At 32.5% G+C, this 24,109-nt stretch overlaps 3 protein-coding genes across 4 annotated transcripts; all 3 read left to right on the plus strand.

Moving 5' to 3' along the window:
• Positions 1-324: 324 nt before the first annotated feature.
• On the plus strand, positions 325-5,827 carry LOC147066285 (pyroglutamyl-peptidase 1). Its single transcript, XM_085955610.1, has 3 exons — positions 325-644; positions 976-1,214; positions 2,401-5,827. The coding sequence occupies exons 1-3, from the start codon at positions 438-440 to the stop codon at positions 2,564-2,566; spliced, it is 612 nt and encodes a 203-aa protein (XP_085811736.1). The 5' UTR covers positions 325-437; the 3' UTR covers positions 2,567-5,827.
• LOC147066286 (uncharacterized) lies at positions 5,049-13,291 on the plus strand. The gene is made up of 7 exons (XM_085955609.1): positions 5,049-5,127; positions 5,804-5,967; positions 7,140-7,251; positions 7,342-7,451; positions 9,582-9,679; positions 11,471-11,618; positions 12,403-13,291. Exons 1-7 carry the CDS (start codon positions 5,061-5,063, stop codon positions 12,505-12,507), a joined length of 804 nt encoding a protein of 267 aa, XP_085811735.1. The 5' UTR covers positions 5,049-5,060; the 3' UTR covers positions 12,508-13,291.
• Positions 13,292-13,310: 19 nt separating this feature from the next.
• Positions 13,311-15,731, plus strand: LOC147066287 (uncharacterized). Of its 2 annotated transcripts, XM_085955612.1 has the most exons (4): positions 13,311-13,499; positions 13,631-13,819; positions 14,206-14,346; positions 14,435-15,731. In XM_085955612.1, the coding sequence occupies exons 2-4, from the start codon at positions 13,648-13,650 to the stop codon at positions 14,497-14,499; spliced, it is 378 nt and encodes a 125-aa protein (XP_085811738.1). In that variant the 5' UTR covers positions 13,311-13,499; positions 13,631-13,647; the 3' UTR covers positions 14,500-15,731. The 2 variants fall into 2 exon arrangements, with proteins under 2 accessions (XP_085811738.1, XP_085811737.1); XM_085955611.1 differs by having other exon boundaries at positions 13,311-13,819.
• The last annotated feature ends 8,378 nt before the right edge of the window (positions 15,732-24,109 follow it).

Consider the following 24,109-nt stretch of genomic DNA (forward strand, 5'->3'; position numbering starts at 1 on the left):
TGTTGACTATTTAAAAGGTGTCTGTATTATTTAATGAAATAAGGGGGGGGGGCGCCTAGATTAGATTTTTTAAAAGGGAGACGTAGTAACATAAAGTTTGGAAACCACTGACATTTGAATTTTGTCTAAAAAAACGAGATGTTAATAATTAGCCTTCATGGATAAAAACAAGACGTTAATTACACCACGTTTAATTTTTTGAAAATGCAGAAAATTATTGGTCACTCAACGCGTACTATATTTTTTGCCGAAATACTATAATTTTGAAGGCACTGTACTATAATTCCACTTTCAAAATATGGCAACACTGGGCAACACCGCAAATCACACAAATCAGCTGTGGAAAATTACTATTTTGTTTTGGCGTCTGTCAGTGTCATTAACTCTGTGTCTGGCAAATTTAAATAGTATTTTAAACATTTGAGAGATCTAAAATTATGGAATCCAAACCTATGATTTTAGTAACAGGATTCGGCCCATTCGGTGTGCATTCTATAAATGCCAGCTGGGAAAGCGTCAAGAAAATTTCTAAACATAAGATAGAAGAAAAGTACGGCATTCAGATTGTGTGTGTTGAAATCCCCGTCGTTTATAAGCAAGTCGACGAACTGATTCCTCACTTATGGAAGAAATATACCCCTAAGGTTTGTTATCAGTGTTTATGTGATAATATTTTATCTTACCTTCCATTCCCTTATGTTAAACATTTTCTGTTCTTTCTCATTTATCTGACTAGGCTTTACACCAATTGTCCACAGTACCTGTCTGTAATTCTAACAACTAACTCGTCATCAACTATAATGCACAATAATAGCAAAATTAATTGCTTATAATACAGGTATCTGAAAATATTTCTTTTATTTCTTGCTCGTAGTGTTTTCAGCAGTTGTACTCCCAATAATTCATTCATCTGGCACAATGCTTAGATTATAGTTTGAATTGCGGTATATAAATGAATTATATTGTATTTTTTAGTTGGTCATACACGTTGGTGTGTCTGGACTTGCAAATAAAATTACATTGGAAACTACTGCAAAAAAATGTAGTTACGTTAAACGTGATTGTGAAGGAAATACTCCAAACAATGGTGAAAATCAATGTTCAAAAGAGGCGAAAGTAAAGATTAATTGTAAATTAAATGTTGAAGCAATATGTAGTGCATATAATAAGAAAAATATAATACCCTTGGCATGCACATCAACTAACGCAGGAAGGTATGTACTTAATATAGTATTTTCATTTGTTTTAAGTACAGTACACTCTCAGTACTTAATCCGACAACTACCATAAACCGCCGTTATTTTTACTAGTTGAAAGCACAACATCAAGCTCTATAATTCGCTGGTATTCGATTGTCAAATTCAGTAGTCCGCCGCGTACAAGTATACAATGCAGATGAGACGGGTTTATTTTGGAAACTTCTCCTTCGTAAAACGTACGTTCGTCACAAAGAAAGTAATGTACCAGGGAGGAAAGAGCCCATGAGACCGCATCACAATTATGCCATGCTCCAATGCAATCGGGATACACAAAATTAAGCTTTTGGTCATAGAGAAAACCGGGGATCATAAGCCATTCAAGAATATCTGCCTCACTATTTAGTTAATAAACTTAGTTTATAAATATGTACAATTTAGTAAATACTTGATTTTGATTATAAATAAAACCGTAATTTGCTAGTACAAATTTCTCAAAAAAACTATTTTTACGAAATACCTGTTTTAATTTTTACCATATTTTGTATGTATGCACTATAATCCCCCGCTTTCACTAATCGGACACTTGTCTGGTTTTTGGGGTGGCGGATTACTGAGAGAGTACTGTACATACCTAATTTATTCGTAACCGATTACACACTACCCCATTTGTTATGAAAAAATTAATAATAATGTAAATAGAACTATTGCAATATATTAAGATGAATTTCAGAACAATAGTATCTGCGCTCGAAATAGAATAATAAATTAAATTAATTAAATAAAGAAAAATAAAAAATAGAAATAGAATCTTCATGAAAACCTTTACCAAAACTATGAAAATTAATGCTGAAAAAAGGTTACTAAGGCTAATGATTAGCTGAAAGTCATGCTGCAATACAGATTCATTTGTACTAAGCTTCACATTTGTATGCTCTGAGATTTATTTTTCATGACCTCACTGAGATAAAAACGTAACTCAGTCAAAATTTTATCATTATTTAGATGAATAATCAAATAAAATCACAATTAATAGTACCTATGTAAGTAAGTAACCAAAGTAAAATATCAAAACAGACCACTATTATTTTGTACGATTTGTGTACGTATCTAAATGAAACTTTTACGATTGCGAATTACCTTTCGAAACCATTGCGTCATTTGTGTTATCAGTTTTTACTATACCTAAATGTTTTTTTTTCAGGTACTTGTGTGAATACACCTACTACACCTCGTTGAGTATTGACCCTTCGAAGTCACTTTTCATACATGTGCCTGACATAATTCACACATTCACCGTTGACCAGATCGCTAAGGGCTTGGACGCCATCTTAGAACTTTGTTTGCAACAAATACTTACTTGCAATTGAGTGATGCAATATGAACGTTCCAAGCAAATCACTGAAATGAATTCCGGCTAATCATAATTTCCAATTGCTAGGCAACAACAACTTGTGTGATTTTGACATTTCAAATATTCTCTGAAAATTAGGAACAGGGCCGAACTCATATTTTCTTTGGCAAAATTATCAACACTTATTGAAAATAAAGAGGTATAAGTGTAAGATAATTATGTTTTTGTCTTTTGGCATCTTCAGATTGCAAAGATGTCGAAAGGCGAAACCCAGTTGAATAAAACCAATATTTATAAAAACAAAACATTTCTTTGTACATTTAATCAAGTACATGTAAGTAAGTAAGTGTAATCTGTACCTTTAGAGCCGTTTCACACGGGACACCTGTGTCCAGCCACCGGTGTATCGAGATGCCGTATTTACATATAAATGAACGCAACACTCGCGTGTCTCCGTCTGAATGCGCCCATTCAGCTTATTATAAATGCGGCATCTCGACACACTGGTGACTGGACACAGGTGTCTCGTGTGAAACGGCTCTTAGTCGACAGTATAAATATTTATTTCTTTAGTTTCTATTTTATACCCAATATGTGCACATTGTAATTATTGTTATATGTGAAATATAATTTACAATTTATTTTGTTCCTTTTATATGCCGGGAGTATTAGAATGGTGGTACCCGGCGGGCCACAAATTTCTATGAAAAAATGAAACCTTCGAAACAACACTATTTAGAGATATATCAAAAGTATATCATAAATACTTGTATAACGGTTTAGAATGTCACCATGATTACCAGAAATGAGAATATACTGTGTATAATATATTAATTTATTGAAAACAACTGCGTAGGCTAGTGTAGTGAATGTAAAGTACAGCGTGTATACACGCTCATTTTCTATGACCGGCTTTTCATGCGTGGATTTGGCATAAATCCGGTTAAGAAAATATATTTAGCGGATATAAAATAAAAGGTGAAAAAAAATAGTATGGTTATATACATAATATAGGTACTTACCTTGTTTTTTGAATATATATGTTATATCTACTAAACTACTTTTTATTAGATATAAAATGTGTAAGTATATGTATATAAGTACTTTATTTGGTTTCACTCTAAATCTTAGTCAAATTCTCAGGCGGCTCTCGCGGAGCAGTGTGTAAGGCGCTATTCTTCCACCCGAGAGTTCTGGGTTCGATTCCCGATGAGGGCACAATATTTATGTGTTTTTCTTAAGGCCTGGGTGTTTGTGATTGTTCAAAATTACTAACAACCACCTTGTATGAAAAAGCAAGAACATGATTATTAATAATTCTATTATAAAAAAATAGTCAAATTATTAAATAAACGGCATCTTTGCTCTAGTAATAACTTCTCATTCTAATAGAAATGGAGTTATTGTTTTTAACCTTAGTTTTCCCGTAATGAATAATTTTGTTATTAATACACAGAATTATTGAGAAAAAAAAATCAAACTTGTTCATGAGTAAAAGAATATTATTTTTTTTTCATTCGGGCTTGACAGGCCATGGGTGTTTTATGTCTGAATGCAGTCCCATTAGGTAAATTGCAAGATTAACTTATAGCTAACTAAAACCGACAGACTAGAAGGTTTTTTGCATAAATTTTATATTATGTTTAGAATCCGTCTCTATAAAAGGTTTTTTTCAATATCTTTGGTTTCAAGTAACTAAAAATATGCATTATTCATTAAACTTTATTTATACCATTGTTAGTGAGTTATTTTTATTATCATCTTCTTATTTTATTCAAAATTTACATGATTTATCCAAGCTTATATAATCTAAATTGATTTATGGATCTATTTTTAATTTTACTGTTTTTGTCATACTCAACTCTTAAAAGTAGAAATATTCTACAACCATAAAATATAATATACACCTATGAATTTGACAGCCTAGACACATTGTGTACAATTATAATAGGTACAATATCTATGCATTACTTTATTGATTAATTCAAAAATGGAATAAGATGTTAATAGGTAATGTTCTAAATTTAATAATTGTGTCTATGCCATTGCCATCCATCTGACATTCTTTTGTTTTCATTAGTGAAAAAATATTATCAGATTGAGCCTATTATTTTTCATTAGGTATTAATGTCAATTGTATTCATATTATAAAAATAATTATTAATGGATCCTAATCTTCAATATGCCAATATTGATCCACCGAATGATTCAGCATGCTATGTACAAAAGGTAAATAAATAAAAACAAGAGTCCTACCTGAAGCACTTTTGTCTTCCAATTTTAACATTATTCTTTTATGAAGTCAGATTTATTTTTCATAATTATGATGTACTGAAAATAAATGAATGCGCCTATATTTTGTTTTTCATAGACACAATTCTGAAATTGCTTTTTCTTTGACAATAAAATACTTACTTTTGACAAGCAACCGGTGATTTCAATTTCAGCAATCGACCCCTACCGTCCCGTCGGGCCAGAATGTAAAAGTCGATCTATCGGACCCTCGCTCTATGCATCATTATGTGAAAGTGGTTTATAAAAGTGGCTCGGCAGTCAAAGTGTGGGAATGTAGCATATGTAAATACTTTCATAGATTGTTTTCTTGTAGATTTGGCCATATTGTGTTTTGCTCTATTCATTAAATTTATAGCAGTCAGTTACTATGCATAAATAATTGCTTTTTATCATTTGACATTTGAATAGCCTTTTGAGTCAATCATAAATTTGCTCATAACTAATCTGATAAGACTTTTATCATTTTTATTGTTTTTCTTAATCCATGTACATATACATATTCATTATATTATTCTGATAAAGACAAGAAAATGAAGAGAACAAACATATTGTTTTTAAATCGTCACTTTACTAAATCTTATAGACATATTTTGAAACATAGTGTTGAGTTTTCTATATCTACAATTGCAATTATTTACATTTAACGAGCGTTTGCTAACAAAATTATCTTATGTTTTCGTAATTCTGTAATCTATGTTGTATATTAAGTCTGTCTTAAATCTTACTAATTTAGACAGGTGTTGCTCACATTTAAGCTACCTACTTTTAACATACAATTAAAATGATACTATATTATACTTGACATATGCATATATAGAATTAAGAACACAATTACATCTTCTATTTTCATTCTTTCTTTTATAGTAAATAAACAGACAACATGAGTCGTATACAAAAGTATTTGATTGATGACAACTGTAGTAACTCTTTCACTATAATGTTTGTTGAAATTGTAAAGGTGGCCGTGAGTTTCAGCACAAGTATATGCTTAGGAGACACCTGCCCGGGCATACGGACGAACGCAATTACCACTGCCAAGTTTGCGGCAAGTCCTTCCGCCAGCTGTCCACCCTCAGCCAACACCGCACCATCCACTCGCCCGCCCGACCGCACACCTGCTTGGTTATTTATTTTCCTTTATAAATACATCAAAATACATACCTTGGGCAATAACAGTTAATTGATGACTGTCAACTCATAGACTGCAAATAATAGTACACACAATCCTATCTAGATCAATGATGCATAACCTTTTTATTAGTAGGCATTTTTTTTGGCAATTAAGTCAATTTATCCATTTTCTAAATTTTTGCGGGCCAGATCACAGGTATAATGTCAGGGATATTCTTCCAAGTCTACAGATATTTTAATTTTATTCCTGCCACTCTTATTATCAACATATTCACAATATGGAGCTCAATGTTAGTGTTAGTGATACTGAAGCGGAAAAGAAACGATAAACCTTTTATTTATTGAAACCACATTTGACCAGAGATGTTCAAGAAAACTTTCTTTTATACGAAAGAGAAACAAAAAATTACCCCCAGTTTACATATTTTCATACAAACTGAGTAGGTAAGGAATTTGAGGAGATGGAAGGTAGAAATAGCACTTATGTCAAACTGGATCTTGCTTCAGCGATTTTAATAAGGAAACCGCAATGAAGACTCCAACTTCTATATACAACGTCTGCATTTTATGCACGTTCATCGCTATGTGTGCTATGCACCAAGCTATAGCAAAGCAAGTCCAAATTCTCTCCTCCAGGAGGACCTAGAATCTAGATAATGTTCATAAGTAGTGCATGGAAAATTACATGATTCTCAACCGTCGTTTTCACATGAAATTCACTTGTCACTGTTTTCCACGCCAAGCAAAATACCATATAGATGGGAAGGTGCTATAAAATAAACATAATAACTACGCTACTAGCGTATCGCTATGATATCCGTTGCAGCACGAATACTCTCAAAAGTTATAATAATCGGATGATAACATTTTACCATGTGTCACTAAAAACTTGACCTAGGTCGTTGTTAGTATAATATGCAAGTAATCTTTTTGTCAGTGAACCGCATTAAATGACAGAGGGTCACATGTGACTCACAGGCACCAGGTTGTGCACCACTGTCCTAGATACTCTTGGAAAGCAAGCTGACATCAAGGATTGTATTATTTAAATTTAAAACATTAACTGTTTTATTCATTCTGATGAAAGTCTATCCTTTATGCTAAAACCTCGTTAGTATTATATTATTTCAACTAAATGATAACATATCCTATGATGTTGATAGGTTTGCAATAAGAGGTTCAATCGTGTATCGACACTGATTTCCCATCGGAAAACTCATCGCAACGAAAAGCCCTTCAAATGTCACATTTGTGATAAAGGATTTCATCAAAAAGGTACCACCTGATTGGAAATGAAAATTATCCTGATAAATTGATGATTTATATTAAGGTTGATGAAATTGAATAATTGATGTCCATTTTCAGGAAATTTGCGTAATCATCTGTATAGCCACACGAATGAGAGACCTTATCGCTGTGTCAAGTGTAATAAAGGGTTCAATCAACAATCCAATCTGACATGCCACCTGAAGAAGGTACATACATATTATTTGTCTTTAATGTCGCAGATATGTGTTATCAGTCTAGTGGAGAAATAATGTACTTACCTACCTACCTACCTAATATGGTGTGGGTATATATATGGCTAAATCTAAATAAATGATCTAGACTTATCTAGATAAATAATAAATGATGATAAAAAATGTAGATAAATGAAAAATGTCAGTAACAAGTGACCGTAACATTAGGTTCGAAATGTAGATTGATAAACAATAACCACCTCTAATTGGCTAATATAATAAATTTGGGGCCCACGATGGCCGAGCGGCTTTAGCGTCGGCTTGTAATGTCATGGGTCCCAGATTCGAATCCTGGGTCTGATGAATACACATTTGTTTTTTAATTTGTGTTTGGAGTCAGAGTGTGTTAAGCAAGTGGATAACATCCATTTCTCATAAAAACAAAATCTGTTAATACAACTTCCACTCTGGAGACCCATATGATCCTCTTCGGATCGAACATGGTATGAGGTAAGTATCTAGATATATACTTTAATTAAATGATTTGTATCCTCTGACATAGCAGACCTCATAGTCCAGTGTGTAAGGCGCTGGTCTAACATCCGGGGTCTCCGGGTTTGATTCTCGTTGAGGTCACAATATATTTATGTGATTTTAGGTGATTGTTTCACTTATTTTACTATACTACTTGTTTCACTACACTACTGTCATTGGTCTATTGTATTAATAAAAATAATACAATACTTATATATGTGTAATTTAGAAAAAAATGGTCGTTTGTAATGAAGATATTAAAATCGATGAAATACATAAACATACATATACATACAGTGATGCAACAGCCAGCAAAAAGCTTCATAAGTCATCTTGTAGGTTTCCTATTAGCAAGGGTGTCCGATGAAGTGACACAATCTCACCAAAATTATTCACCGCTAGTCCAGAAGATCGATTCAGGCAACGACTGGTAGAACAGTGGAATCGCCATTAATAGTGAATACCTCCGTCACTTGCACTTTGCAGACGATATCGTTGTCTTTGCTAACAACCCAGAAGACCTTCAGAGCACAATGCAAGAGTTTGAAAATGAATGCTGCAAAGTAGGTTTAAAGATAAATGTCTCGAAGACAAAAGTAATGATAAACTTCTTTGTTGAACCAAAAGCAATCCTCATCAATGCTGCCCTGCTGAGTACAAAGACAGTGTTTTTACTTAGCAGGGCAGAATGGCACTCGAATCGAACGGGTCAGCAACTACGTCTATCTCGGACAACAAATGTGAATTGATGGTGGTATATATGACGAGATTGCTCGCAGAACTAAACTGTCAAAGAGTGCATTTGGGCACCTGAATGGTATCTTCAAAAGTGTCCTCCCAATGTCTCGTGTAAAGTGTTCAACCAATATGTGCTACCAATGCTCACATATGCATATGAAACATGGACTCTCAATGTAAGAGAAATCCAAAAATTACGAGTAGCGCATTGTAGCATGCAACGGTGCATGTTGGGTATAATACGGAAAGATCACGAAGAAACCAATGGATATGGAAGCAGATAAAAGTATGCGATGTGATAGAGGTCGCTAAGCAGATGAAATGGCAATGTGCTGGACATGTCGTTCGGCGAGTGGACAATTGCTGAACAAATGCCGTCATACGGCCGTACCCAAGGGGCACTAAACGTCCACAAGGTCACCATAAAACCCGTTGGATTGACAAACTCATAAAGATCGTCGGATGTATGTGGCAGTGAAAAACTGGAGACCGAGAAGAGTGGGTGGAGCTAAAGGTGGCCTTCATTCAGCAATGGATCAACCCCGGCTAATGAAGACATAGATAGATTAATATTGACAACAGATAACATTCCTCTGTAATCATATTTTATTGTCGTTAAATACACTTTTACAAAAATAGGTCTTTATGCTATTATAATAACTATCAATTATTACAGTAGAACATTGAACCAGTTTTATAAAATAATAAAATTAACATTTTGTTGTTTTTATGGTAAACTTTAGTCAGGTACATATTGATAAATCTTTCTGAAGATGGGCTGGTAGTAGTAGCCCCAAACAGTAGTCAACATTATTTTTTTTTATTTTATTGCTATATGGTTTTTTTTATCAAACCTTTTTATGTGTTGCGCAGGTTCATACTGGCACAGATGTATCAGGAACGAGAAATCGGACACCTGCCGTGAGCAAGAAAATCAAAAAAACTAGTGACAATAACGTCACTTTTAGTAGGTGAGTGCTCACATCTCTTTATTATCTTGATCCATACAATATCTGATGTCTATGATCAATATTATTTTATGTTAAGAGTACAAAAATGATATTTTCCATTACGACAGTACTAACCTTTATTTTCCTCTATAAACCGAGAATTTTATTGAACTAACCAATGACATTAATATGGACGAATCATCTGGAAAAGAAAATGACACTCACTTTATTGTCGGGTCTGCCGAATGGCATAATCTGTTCTAACGCCATTACAATAAAGGTGATATTGCTATAAATTCCTGATGCTTTTTGTTGGGTCTGCCGAATGGTTCGGTTCGAACGGGTTCGCTCAAATGAACATTGACATTAGAAACACTACTCTAACATCATTACAATAAAGGTCATATTGCTATAAATTCCCGATGCGTGATATCGCATAATGGAAATTGCGTGACGTCCACCTATACATGCGAATTTACTTGCTAGCTACTTGTATTGAGTGCGTCGTCCATTAATAATGTCATTGGAACTAACCATTAAAAAATACTACCATATAAATATTACTCTATAAATTTTGTAAATTTTCTTCACTTTTTATTGACGTGTGATAATAATTTGTGCTAAAGCTGTAAATATTAAATTTATTTTATCAGGTTATTGGTTGTAGATAATTCAGTCAATAATTATTATGATTTATGTTCAAAAATCATTGTGTTTGTGAAATATTTTTTTTTGATCTGAAATGGTAAATCTCAGGTTTCTCTGTGGAAAATGCTATACCTAACTCGTATCTGTATCTGACTGATGATATTTATCATACGGCATTCTCTTATTTGGTCTGGTATCCGATGTTTTCTATTGTAGTCTTTCCATGTATTGCTCAGTATGTACCTACGTGCCACGTTGTGTTATGCTTAATTTCCTAATCTCGCTCATATTGAGCTCTGCAAATGAATAACTTCTGGAGAAATAATGCACTCATACAGCGGTGGGTACTCAAGGGGCACTCGACGGCTAGGCTGCCCTAAATACTATACTAAATACTATAATAATCGAGCTGATCAAGTTCGGCAGGAATAAATGAAATAAAAATTATGAACTGGGATAAAGGATGTAGACGACTCCTGACTGACACCTATCTGGCTGATGATGATGATGACGATCAATGGCAAAATATGATTCTTTAATCTATATATATATATATAAATGAATGTCTGGTTGTTTGTCTGTCTGTCCAGTATGCATTCCTATACCATTCATCCGATTGCAATGAAACTTTGGTGAGTTGTTGTGCGCACACCCGCGAAGGTTTCTGAATTAGTACAACCATCTTCTTCTCTTCGTATGCGTTCCTATACCATTCATCCGATTGCGATGAAACTTTGGTCAGTTATGCGCACTCCCACGAAGGTTTCTGGATTAGTACAACCATCTTCTTCTATTCTATCTTCTTCTATTCATATGCATTCCTATACCATTCATCAAATTGCGATGAAACTTTAGTCAGTTGTTATACACACACCCGCGAAGGTTTCTGGATTAGAACAAACCGTCTTCTTTTTCCTATTTTTATGTACCTACCTATGTTTTTTGTGTAATATGTTTTCCAACTGAAGAGCCTCCTCTAAACCATTTTCTGAATCCCCTATTATCATCAGTTTTACACTTATAAATTGACCAAAGGCCACAAAAGTGTCACTACTAGTTAGTACCTACATGATATAATATTATATACTGCACTACTGTTTTGTGTAAACACATTCAAAAAATATTGTTATGTCACTACCAACATGTTCTAACTAAATATTACAGTAAAGATGTCACCGTGAACCAGACAAAGACTCCAGTGATGGACGAAATATTACCGAACAAAAAAATTCTTTTTGCTCTACTTAAATTTGATCGTGAACCGACTGCGCTTGTCAAAATTTATGCCGCCAACATGCCAAAGGGAAAGCACGTAAGATAAAAGTTTGTTGCACTTCTAACTGACATTACAACATGTATAAAGTTATTCTGATAAACTTCAATACTCCTATCACACGCCTGTGGGTAGATCCGATCACTTCGATGCACTCGCATAAGTGTGCAGTGCAGTGTAGTGCGCGGTTGAATTTTTTTGAAGTAGCTTTTCTCCATATGTTACTAGTAGCTGCAAGCGGCTGCTCGATGATTAGCTCTCTCCAGACTTTTGCTGCTGTCGGGCTGCTGAGAGCTGATATAGGTATCTAATACGTTGCTCTAATGTCTCCAATTATATCTAAAATAAGTATCAGAATAATGTATTTAAAACTGGAATATCCGGCGTGACCAGAGCGGGTACATACTTCTAAAAATACCCCATAATATGATTTTAATACAATATTATGATTAACAATTTTTTTTACGAGGAATAATTTTTAGCCACTCACCTGGCCCATTCCTGGCTTTTGATGAACTATAATTGAAAAATAAATGTTTGATTTTTGCTACATACGGGTGTCAAACCCGCACCCGCGACTTCAGAGACGGGTGGTCCGCCACGACTCCATTGCCCGGTGAAGTAGATATAATACTGACACCCCCCACAAAATATTACTAAATATTGATTGCTGAAGGGTTGTAGATTGTTTTGTTTCTATCGTATACTGTATTTTATGCTCATCTAGTTACTATTAGGTAACTATACAATAAACAATAAAATTTTATTATCTCTCTTGTACCTATTCAAATATCTTGATAAATAAATTGTAATCGATTTGCAGATGCTGGTGCCAGTTTCTACACAAGATTTAATAACTGGTGGAAAATTGGTGTTCGGGCAAACTCAAAAGAATGATCAGGCAATATGTTATTTTTATCCTAAATAGGCATATTACATAATATGTTAATAAGTTAATGGTCCAATGCAATGCTTAGTAATACTTATTTAAATAATATGTGGGTTCATGTGTTAGTCAGATTATTATCAGACAAATGAGAAATAACGCATAATGATAAACAGGTGACGCCTTTGATGGCAAAATTTTAACGCAAATGACAGCTGTCATCTTACATTTATTCGTATTATTACGTAAATTTATTACGTATTCTAAATAGAAATCAAGTAAATATAGTTTTCATAAAGTATCGTACCTAGTTACAAAATTGTTATGAGTACTGAAAGAACATACATTAATTAATTGAACATATCTTATAATATCATTCAAATGATTGACACTCCATTGACATCTATTGTCTGCATGTGTCGACTGACTGATGTATTGCAATATTGCCCAAATACTACGGACATTAGTATTCGTGGTGCGTGTATTTATTCAATTAACCACTAGCTTACACTTAAAGTAACCTTCAAATTATTCAAAGTTTACATTAGAAGTTACTAATTTATAATTATTCAATTTAATATATTGTGCAGTTTTCATACTTTTATTATTGTATGTTAGTATAAAAATATTGGAGAAAAGGTTCATGGAAAACAGTAATTTGAAATATGCATAATAATTTCGATCGCAAAAACCAATATTGCCACATTTGTGATGGTTTTGCTATCTGGCATTGCACTGTCATCTATGTATAGCGGTAGCATTCATAGTCAGTTAGTTTTACATAATGTCATAATTCTATGCAACAGGCGGTGTTTATAGATTTCTATTAAATAGGTACCTGTAATTTAATACTGCTGACTTATACATTGGATTTTTTTAAATTTTGCAGAATGCATCTGAAAGCGATAGCAGCATACTGCACCTCTATGTTCCTTTAGCAGCTATTATTGAGTCAACTATAAAAAGCAACGGTGAACTTTCAATCACTGTGCATTCACCATCCACATATTCCAACCTGAGCCCTTCCGATAAAAGTGATTATTTCCATTATTATTATTATTACACCCAGTACCTACATCCACTACATCTACAACTGCTGTTTTATCAGTGATGGTCGTATCATGTATCACATACTTAATGACGTTTATGTTTTCTTTTGGTGTAGATATTTACCTGTCGAATATGTCATTGGGATCTAACTGTGCGCCGACGAGCAAAATCGTCGAGGACGAATGTCTTTTTAAAATAATAGATCCTGAGAACGCTGCAACCGCCGATCCAAGAAACTACTTTCCGCAACCTATGACACAAATGCCAGTGAAAGACCCTATTTTGAATAACACCCAACAGTCAGGTGAAAATATCATTTTAAACAAAATAAGCAATATACATAATAGTACTTTCGTGGTGCAGTGCGTAAGGCGCTGGTCTTCCACCCGAGAGTTCTGGGTTCGATTCCCGGTGAGGACACAATATTGATGTGTTTTTCTCAAAGCCTTTGTGATTGTTCAAAACAACCACCTTGTACGAAAAAGCAAGGACATGGTTATTAATAATTCTAAAAAAAATATATTATAGTGTTGAACATGTATACTTTTTAATGCAAATTGAAAAATAAATCCCTTTAACATGGTATGAGACATTATTTTGAATGGAACACCCCACCCCATTATAAGTACTTTTCTCAGTAGTTCTTACAACACCTATTATATTATTATTTATGTTTTGTTGACTTAACAGAAGGCAGCGCTTTAGTGGGTACGGGCCTTCATTTGAGCTCTCCGCAGTATTTACTGGACCCTCAGGGACCTCCGTCGTATGCAACCGATTTTGATTGTCGACATATGGAGTTATTTGAGTCCTTAGAAGCTATTGAAACAGGTTATGTTTAATACAATTGTCTAATTTAAAATGCATTCAAATAATCTTAATCGATCATTTTTTATTTTACTAGAATTTTTAATTTCAGGCAGAATTAAAAACGAGTTATTGACACAGCTTCAAGATATTACAGGAAATGATAACAATTGGTAAAATGACACAGCAGTTGTAAGTTCATCAGAGCGGTATGAAAAGAAATAGTATAAAGTGCATGGGTAGGTATATTTATATCCATGTAATGATGATATACATGATGCATAAAATAATATAATACAAGTATATAATAGACTTTAATTAAAATATTATTTATTGATTGTTTTAAAAATAAGAATATCCTGAAAAGGGTCACAAAAGGAATATGACCAGTGATATTGTTATTATCTAACAGCATGCAATATTTATTATGTAACTCTATTTAAAACTTTTTATCGATTTGTCATTAGTCATTAGTCATTAGTCATCACTCATTATATAACTATGCATGTATCATTCAAATGCACTTATTGTTTATTAAACATAATTTATTTTATAATGTCGATACATATAAACTTTTAAGTTTGATGGGTGTGTGATAAATAATACACATTTTTATTATAAGTACCATGTTCTTGAACAAAATAATATTTTATATCTGACATTGAGCGCCCTTCTTTCTTGACTTATAACCTAGGGCGGCAGGTTATATGAAAGTATGGTGAAGCAGGCATGTTATATAAAAAAAGTATGGTGAGGCAGGCTGGTAATCAATTTGCGGCAAAATTAACGTTAACATTATTAATTATATGGGTACGTTATAATGTAAATCAAACCAAAACCAAAGTAAATCCTCCGTGATGCCCTGCATTTTTTTTATCGCGTCGCTATTTCTCGTAAGTTGTCGGATATTGTTGTCCTGCTTCATTCAGTTGTATGAGAAAGCTGATTCCTTGCCCCTCTTTTTATTTAATACCTCTATGCTTATAACATATTTACCTGAATTCATCAATCCTTGCCCGGAGTAGATGTCTCTGTTATGTCTATAATAAGTTAACTATAGTCCGGTATCGGGAAATGTATGTTGTTTTCTTTCCAAATTTGATGGAGCCGTGTAGCTCCCTGACAGTTTGAAACAATTCATGTCCCTTGATAATTATATTAATTCTCACATAATTGTAATATTAACATTTGAAGTTCATCTGAAAACTATTAATACGCTCATTCATTATGTAAATAGTTTCACTTGGGTTTTTTTTCTGATTTTTAAGGCACTGATTTCTTGATTTTCCTTTCATAAAAGGTAACTCTTGCTTTGTCCTCATATATTATGTAATGTATAACCTATATTATTACTTGCAACTTGAAAAATACTAAATTTTAGTTGATACGAAAATAATTTAACAGGCTTCTTTTTTAATAAATAAAATAAACTCAAAATGATAATTTTTATTTCATTATTTGATGCCATCATGTTAGCGACTTTACTATAAGATTTTATACACTAGGTGGGTATAATATTTTTACAACAATTTGTAGGTACATACATATGAGTTAAAAGAAATAAACCAAAGAACTTAATAATAAAAATAACGACATACAAATATATATAAGAATATTAAAGAAATAAAGCACTAACAAACTAAAAACTAAAATTAGAGACATAAAAACAACAGGACATGTACTACAATTCATATTATTAAAAACTATAGTTTTACCATGACATAATATTCTATTTCACAGTATATATTATGTTGAATCTCATTTTTCAGTCTCCTCAGCATACCACTGGATTTAGCCCAAATGTTATTTTGGTTCAAACCATTACAGTGTCTGAAAATGAAAAACCAATTAGGTATTAGTTAACTAAACCCACAGTAGAGTTGCTAGAAATATGATTTATCATTTATGAAGGCTTTACCTTGCATAACCGTTCCAACATGAAAAGAAAATGTATACATACCCATAACTAAAAAATCATAGAACAGAAAGAAGTGTTGCGAATATTGTAAAGATAATCTAAATATTATTTAGTCGATTAGGTATTAGGAATCGACAATAATTTTAAGTTGATAATGAATGACATAGATATATATAAATATATCTACTTAAATAAAATTCATGCCAAATACAGCTGAATAGTTTAAGTAAGTACCTATTAGCAATAATTTTGGCACCTAAAGAAGTTTGACATCCCTAAAAATAAAATGCTCATTAGGTCACTGTCCCAAATTAAGAATACTCCATATTATGGGTAGGTACCTACCTACCGACATATTTTAATCCCCGTTTACTTTTGAAATAGTCTGAATATGTTATGTTACCTACCGTGAGGTTAGTTTAGGTAGTAAACTCGGCACTCGGTTACTTTATGATTTTGAAATTTGATGGAAATCTTAAGGAATAAATTGTTATTAAAAAAATAAGTATAGGCAAGCACCACCAGGTTGAAGCTGAGGATACACCTCTTTGGGAATGTGTGGTCATTATGCAATACAATTTAGAACGCAGAGGAAAATCTAAAACCAAACGTTTGAATAAAATATATGATGTCACCATAATTATATGTATATTATTGTAAATCGTAATTCGTGGATTACCTGAATTTGGTCAGAGTACGATAGATTTGTAAAGAGAATGCGTAATGGTAATAAAACTGAAGATGTTTAAATTACATTAATAAATAAGATTATCGATCGATTACGTTTATCCGGCGCGAGGAATTCTTGGTGTGAAAAATAAATATACGTACTTACACAAATGTCCATCCTTGACTAGACGTAGGTATAATAACTATGATTCATTTTTACGGACTGAGAATTTTTCGCGGCAATCTCGAAAATTTTATGAAAAATCGAAAGATTTATACCCGTTAAACTTTCGTCAATATTATCTAAACATAAATCAGTTATGTATTACGAATCTGTTTAATTTAATTATTCTAAAACACTCGGAAGGTACGATTTTATACGAAAGAACCGTAAATATCGAGAAAAAAACTTCCATATAAAAACCACATCCAGCTTAACGTAGGTAACTGCCATTTTTGTATGCAAAAAATGAAGGGTACCTAGGTACTTCCCCATTGCAGAGTTTATATGAAAACTACCAGAGGTCCCGTTTGTCTATTTTTTAATGTTAATCTGGAAGAAGGTTAAACATCGTTGTCTAATAGATCAAAATGGAGCAAGTTTTAGTATGCTGATTTCATTGACTGACATATTGGTGTAACAAATAGACCGTTATGAAAAATTGCAACGATGACGTGTCCGACGTTCACAGCACTTGCGACTCTTTTTCGCAGCATGTGGATATAAACACTCTCTGTTTATTTACTATATCTATTTGAAGAATGTAATAATTTTTATTGGTTTTTTTTATTTAGAAACGCGTAGGAATATTCATTTCAATAACAAAATGCGATTATAATAATATTTGAATGTTACCCAATCTCGCGTTGCGGTGGAATTGCTAACAATATTATGTATCGACATAATATTACAATGAAAAGTCGTTAAACTTTACGACCGTCAACGAAAATAATTGTTTTCAGGAAAGCTCATGTTTTCGTAACAATTATGCTATTCCCTAAACTGTGAAAGCTCGGGCGTGTGCAACAATTTTTTAACGATCATATAAATTACGTATACCTATATTATTAATTGGCAAATAAAATCTGTTTCAATAAGTATCTAAAGAAAAGGTAATTGGAAAACTTAAGTGGAATTTTATAAAGCATATAATTGAATTAAAGCAATTTTCCATCAAGCAGGGTAGGTACAACCGAAATGTAATCCTCGCTATATACATACATAAACTCAATACAAACCAATTAGGTAGGTACGTAACGGAGCTAGATTGTGAAATAATATAGTTAGTTTTTGTATGGGTATTATAATAAAATTATCGCAATGATTAATCTAGGAAAGTAGATAATGCCTATCTACAAGATAGGATCTGCTAGTTTTCGAGTTTAGTTATAATAATCATATTACTTTATCAATCTCAAAAGATAAAGAATATTACATATTATTTATTATAGTAGGAACTAAGAACTACCAGTCAACATTTACTAGAAGAGGTATCCTAGTAGGTATATTATTCTGTAGTAAAATGGCAAAACATGATTGTCTGTTTTTAGACAAATTGAGTTATGTATATTGTATACCATCAGACTCATCTCAGTGCGATCTACAAGATATCAAAAATTGCACGTCTAGGTCTTATAGGTTGGGAGAAATAATAAACTGTGTCAATATTCCCACCCCAGAAGTACACTGGCGTAAGTCTGAAATTGGCTGTTTTGAGTTTTGAATGCAGTTCAATTACATTTTTATTTCTCTATCTCAAGAGAACACTCTAAAAATTATTTAATAATATATATGCCTAACTAGCAGTGTTATTTAAAAAAAATTGAGTCAAACATCGAGAAGAACACTCCAGTAACTCTGATACTCCGTTGTCCTTCCTATAATATCTTTATAGCAAAAAAAACAAGTCCCTAGCCGAACACTGAGGTAACTGTGTTGCTCCAGTGTCCTGTGAATTCATTTTTCAGTAAGTAGCAGCACTGAGTTACAATACTGATTTTGACAGTTGAGCCCAGAGTTTATTTTAATTTCCTAGAAGAACAAGGAAGTAACTCAAAAATATTTTTTTACAAAAATACTGTCTTTTTAATCTTTAAATTAATGCCAATAGAAAGATATATTTTTTCCAATTCTACAAAAAAATGGACATTGTAAAGCCATTACACAATAAATAAAGTACCATTAACATGGTAAACATAAAAAGTTTCTTTCGGCTCTCCTGGAAAATGGCTGATTTTGACATACTACAGTGTACTTCTGGGGGTGCGTGTGATAATAATAATATGTCCATTGTTTGAATGTCTTTCGAAGTTAAAAATAATTGCTCTCCTGAACAATTCAGAAAAAAGGACATATCGTGTTTTGTCATCTTTCTACACATATTATAATCATTTTATAGAATGGAGTGATAGAGCAGTGGTCGTTAAACTTTTTAGTCACAACTACTTTAAAAAATACGGTCTCGTGATCGAATTATAGAAGAAAAAACAATTGTTCTTTTATGAGCTCTAGTCTATCTTATTATCATTGTTTTCTATAATATGTGAAAAAGAAAGCACACTCATATAGTCGATTATAATAATATAATTTGCTTTTTTCGATCCTCTGCAACCAACACTCATTTGACTGGTTATTTTTTATATTCTCTTTTTTTATTTTTCTATGATTCTCGACAGACAGATACACTATAGATTAGAATACATCAATATGTTATATGTATTGAATTTAAATTGTACAGTTCATATTCTCCATATTATGATAATACAAGGATCCCAAAAGTGTGCTGCTAGTCCAGGGTTTTTTCAACCCAGAGTATATTGAGTAGGTATCGTAATTCGTAGTAGCTTTGGTTTCGCAACCCAAGAAAAAAATCCAATCCAAAATCAATGTTAAGAGCTTGTTCTACCCCTGCGGTTTTCCCGCAACATAAACATGTTTAATCCAGAATCAAAGTCATAAGTTTCTTTTTAGCTCTCGCCTGAAGTACAATTAAGTACTGACTTTGCAATTTTGTTGCCGACTGGTAATTAAGTAAAATTAAATGCTCACTGTTTTGTAAATCTCTCGTAGTAATCCTTCACTCCAATAAGCCCTCACTACGTCCCCGTTTTGTATCTAAATAAAAAAAATGAAGAGTTGGTATATCTTGGCACGAATTCAAATATCGCGGTCCAGAATTAGACGCGAAGCAAAGTTAGGCGGAACTCTCGCGTCGCGGCCGCTGGTGAAAACTCAGCACCGCTGTGTGGCTCGGAGGACGATGGCATTCGCGACCCGAGAACTGCACTCGTAACACCCACGCGGCTTCCATTCCAGACACAGACACATGTGTTGGCACCCAATACATTCTGCATAGTCTTTCCATGACTCCTCTTGATTGGTTTGGAGACATGGATAATTTATTGAATAGGTAGGTAGGTAGGTACCTATCGAACATGGCTCCTACTATCACAGCAGTCGAAATTGACGTGTCATTGGAAATAATAATAATAATTATGTTGTAATAAGTAAGTAAGTATATCTAATTGCAAATAAAGAGATAAAACATTTCAATAAAATAGGGAATTCGAATTAGGCACATAATTATTTCAAAGGAAAGTTTACCGAATATATATTCGTAGAAATATATTTTATAAACATTTAAATTGAAGATTGGGTTCTAATCCCGGGTCTGGTAAAATTAACATGTTCGTTGTGTTTATCATTTCCCTCTTACTTAGCTTCCAAAGATTACCCAAATTCTTTATTTTCGACAGTTATACTTTTTATTCAATTTAATGACTGCAACTTTTCATGGGAATTGTTCATTCACATTCGTAATGAACATATTATTATACTATTTTATTATAGTACCTAAGTATTTTCCAAAGAAACTACCTTCGGCCTTTCACGACCACCATTGCAGAACAGTGGCGGTGATGGATGAAAATCTAAACGGATTTCGATTAAGTACATACTTTACACACTAATATTATTGGTTCCAAGGTATCGTTGTCTATAATTCCTCTACCCCACCTTTCAGATAAGGGTTGAGTGAACGGTTAACGAGGAACTATTGACTCCATTTTCTGTGATGAGAACGAACATTGTGGAAAAACAGTGCTTAAATAACAGAAAAATCAAGGACGTTGAAAATATTATAATTGGCACACATGTGAAATGAAAAAAATCATTTTGTCGGCACATTCTGACTACCCGTAGTAATAATAATTACCTACTTTACATAATTTTCCGCAGTCACAATAATGAGTGAAAACATTACAATATGTTATATAAGCATGTATGTAGTACTTACTTATGTTTTCAATGTATTCAGATATATTGTATGTAGGTGTAGGTATTAGATTATTAGAAGATAATAAAATTATTGTTTTTTTTACTCAAGCATAGAATACTTACATACCTACTTATACAATATGTGGGATGGTCAACATGAATGAAAATAATTATGACTATCACTCATTAAAATGACAGTGAAATACGAAGTTACATTATAATATTATTGAAGTTACAATTTCGTACTAACGCAGCCTCATTGTCTTTTACAGACTTACGTAAAACTAAATGGTAATATAGTAGTTATTGAAATAAATGCAGATGTAAGTATCTTTTATAAGGACTCTATCTTTACATAATTTACAATGTTAATAAAAATTTTACACGTGTTACGTCGTTTGTTGTAACCACAGAATAGATTAATACGATAGAAATGGGAAAACCAGTCGCGATGGACTACTTATTGATAGCCAGGTCATAAAAGTAACCAATAATCCACCCGAATGTTCTAAAGTATTACCAATATTGAATACGCGTTTTTACATATTTTGGATTAGACAAAACATTAAGTGACCCATTTGTGTATATGTATTTATTATAAATATGTATATTAATACACGTTACCGGTGCTTTATCAATAATTCTTGGTGGAAAGACATTGTATTAATGATGTAGATTATTCCACATATGTAATTTATTAATGACCAAGACCGGTTTTATGTTCTCAATAAAAAACTTACTTTGTCTTTAAATTTGTTATTATAAATTCGTGTTTGATTTTATATTCTGTATCAGCTGAGGAGACTGTTCCATTAAAGCAGACGAAACCGGTCATGATCGTTTTATTAAATTATGTAGAATTAGTACCTACAACATATTGTTTTATTTTAATTAATAGTATATTGCTATTGCATGAAGATGTCAAATCGACAAAGCATTGTAGGTAAATAATCTGCGTTGCTAGAAGTGTTTTTGCATTAAGTTTACACACGTGCAAGTACGGTCTTTCTATGTCAATTATATTAAATTTATATTAGGATTAGTAAGTAGGTACCTACATAATATGGGGTGTCAATGAATCTATGTAGATGCCACGTAGAAGCTTAACCATATAACGTAGATACCTACAGCCATAAATAAATTGACAGCTTGTTAAAATGGCGACGATGAAAGTATTATTGGGCACACAGCATGTTTGATATAAAATATGTGGCAGAACGAGTGACTGATATTATTTATAGATAATCACGCCAAGAAAGCTCAATGTCCTACTAACATTTTGGGCACTTCTAATTTCATAACCTTAATGACTACATAACTATTTTTAATTACTTATATCGCTAACAGCTTTATATGGCGATGTATTTTTATCCAGAAAAAATATTATAATATGACAGCTAATGTGCCGCAATTGGCTTGGTCTTAGGGAAACGGCAAGAAATAGGCTCATTTTTTAATTAAATCAACAATTCGATTGGGAGACATTGCCAACGCAGGGGAGGGGGTTGTTGCAGTATAATCATACAATCCTTCCTTAAAATCTTCGGCGTATTTCATTCAGTAAAACACCTTCAAAATGAACTCATTAACACCACGAGAGATTTAGTACGAAACAATATTGTGTAAAATAATGTAATTTGCTGTCTTGAATTTTTCTGTTATTAATTTTAAATACTTTGATAAGAATAAATGGGAATGGGACAACTGGACTCCAGACAATTGGACGCCGCACTGTTCTAGACACGTATACAGAACGTAGACGAGGTATTTTAATCAGTTTCTATCTACTACTTAGTAGTTTTAATTCAACATAATGTATTCTTTATTGCGGATTGAGAATTACCATGCCTAAGGCTTTATATAAAATAAAAATCTCTTTTTTCGTTGGAACTTAAACATATGCACGATTAAATCATTATTTACGCCTGCATATTTACATTCTCACCAACTATTAAATCATAATATAATCATTTAAATATAAATAGTAATATTAAATATTTTTTTAAGTACCTAACGTCTATTTATTTTTGAATTCCGTGGCGTCCAGTTTTCCGGTGCCAAATTATCCTAGACCCGAATAAATGATGATTTTACCTATAAAAAGGCAATAAAATATCTTGTATAGTCAATTGGATAATTAGCAGGGCTCGAAATGGACCAGAGCGCCGTTCCGGTTCGTGAAATCGGTAAAATTATCGCTCCGCCTCGTGGAAAACTTATTTGACGGTATGAGCTAGATAGGTCATAATATACCAAAAAATCGAACACTAATTTTTTATATAACACTCTAATTGATTTATATGTAATTTGATAATTACGAGTAATGTTAATATCGTCAAAAAATCGTCGAGCGCTCCGGTTCGTTAACTTTTCCATTTCGAGCACTGATAATTAGACTTATTGTTGATGTTTTAATTACGTATCAAAATATTGCCCATACAGTAATTGTCCAGTATATTGTAAAAATACATAGTTTTACAATTAAGGGGGATCATATATGTCAACAGAGAACCTAGCGGAAAAATAGCTTGCAATTTGAGATTTTTTTTTGATAATTTACAATTTCAACTGTATTAATTAATAAATATGTATCTGAAATCATTAAAAAGATTTTTTTTAAGTCAAAGATAAACTTACAATTATTGTAAAAAAACATGTGAATTCGTCACATATTTGGTACATAAGTTACGTTATTATTACATTATTTTTATGGTTATATTTATTATTAAAATGTAATCAATTAAGTTTTCAAATTTTCGCCGTTTAGATTTTTGACTAATTCATAGTTTTAATATTTTTATATCTATTTTAAAAAACATCCATTTTCATAAAAATATGAAAATGTGTATAACTTGAAATCCTTTTTATTTATATGAAATCTTATTTAGGTATTACTGTAATAGTTTTTTTTTCAATCTCTTTGA

The sequence above is a fragment of the Rhyacophila brunnea genome, unplaced genomic scaffold (genome assembly GCF_057557595.1).
Source record: "Rhyacophila brunnea isolate RB1 unplaced genomic scaffold, BYU_Rbru_1.0 scaffold_5, whole genome shotgun sequence".
NCBI lineage: Eukaryota > Metazoa > Arthropoda > Insecta > Trichoptera > Rhyacophilidae > Rhyacophila > Rhyacophila brunnea.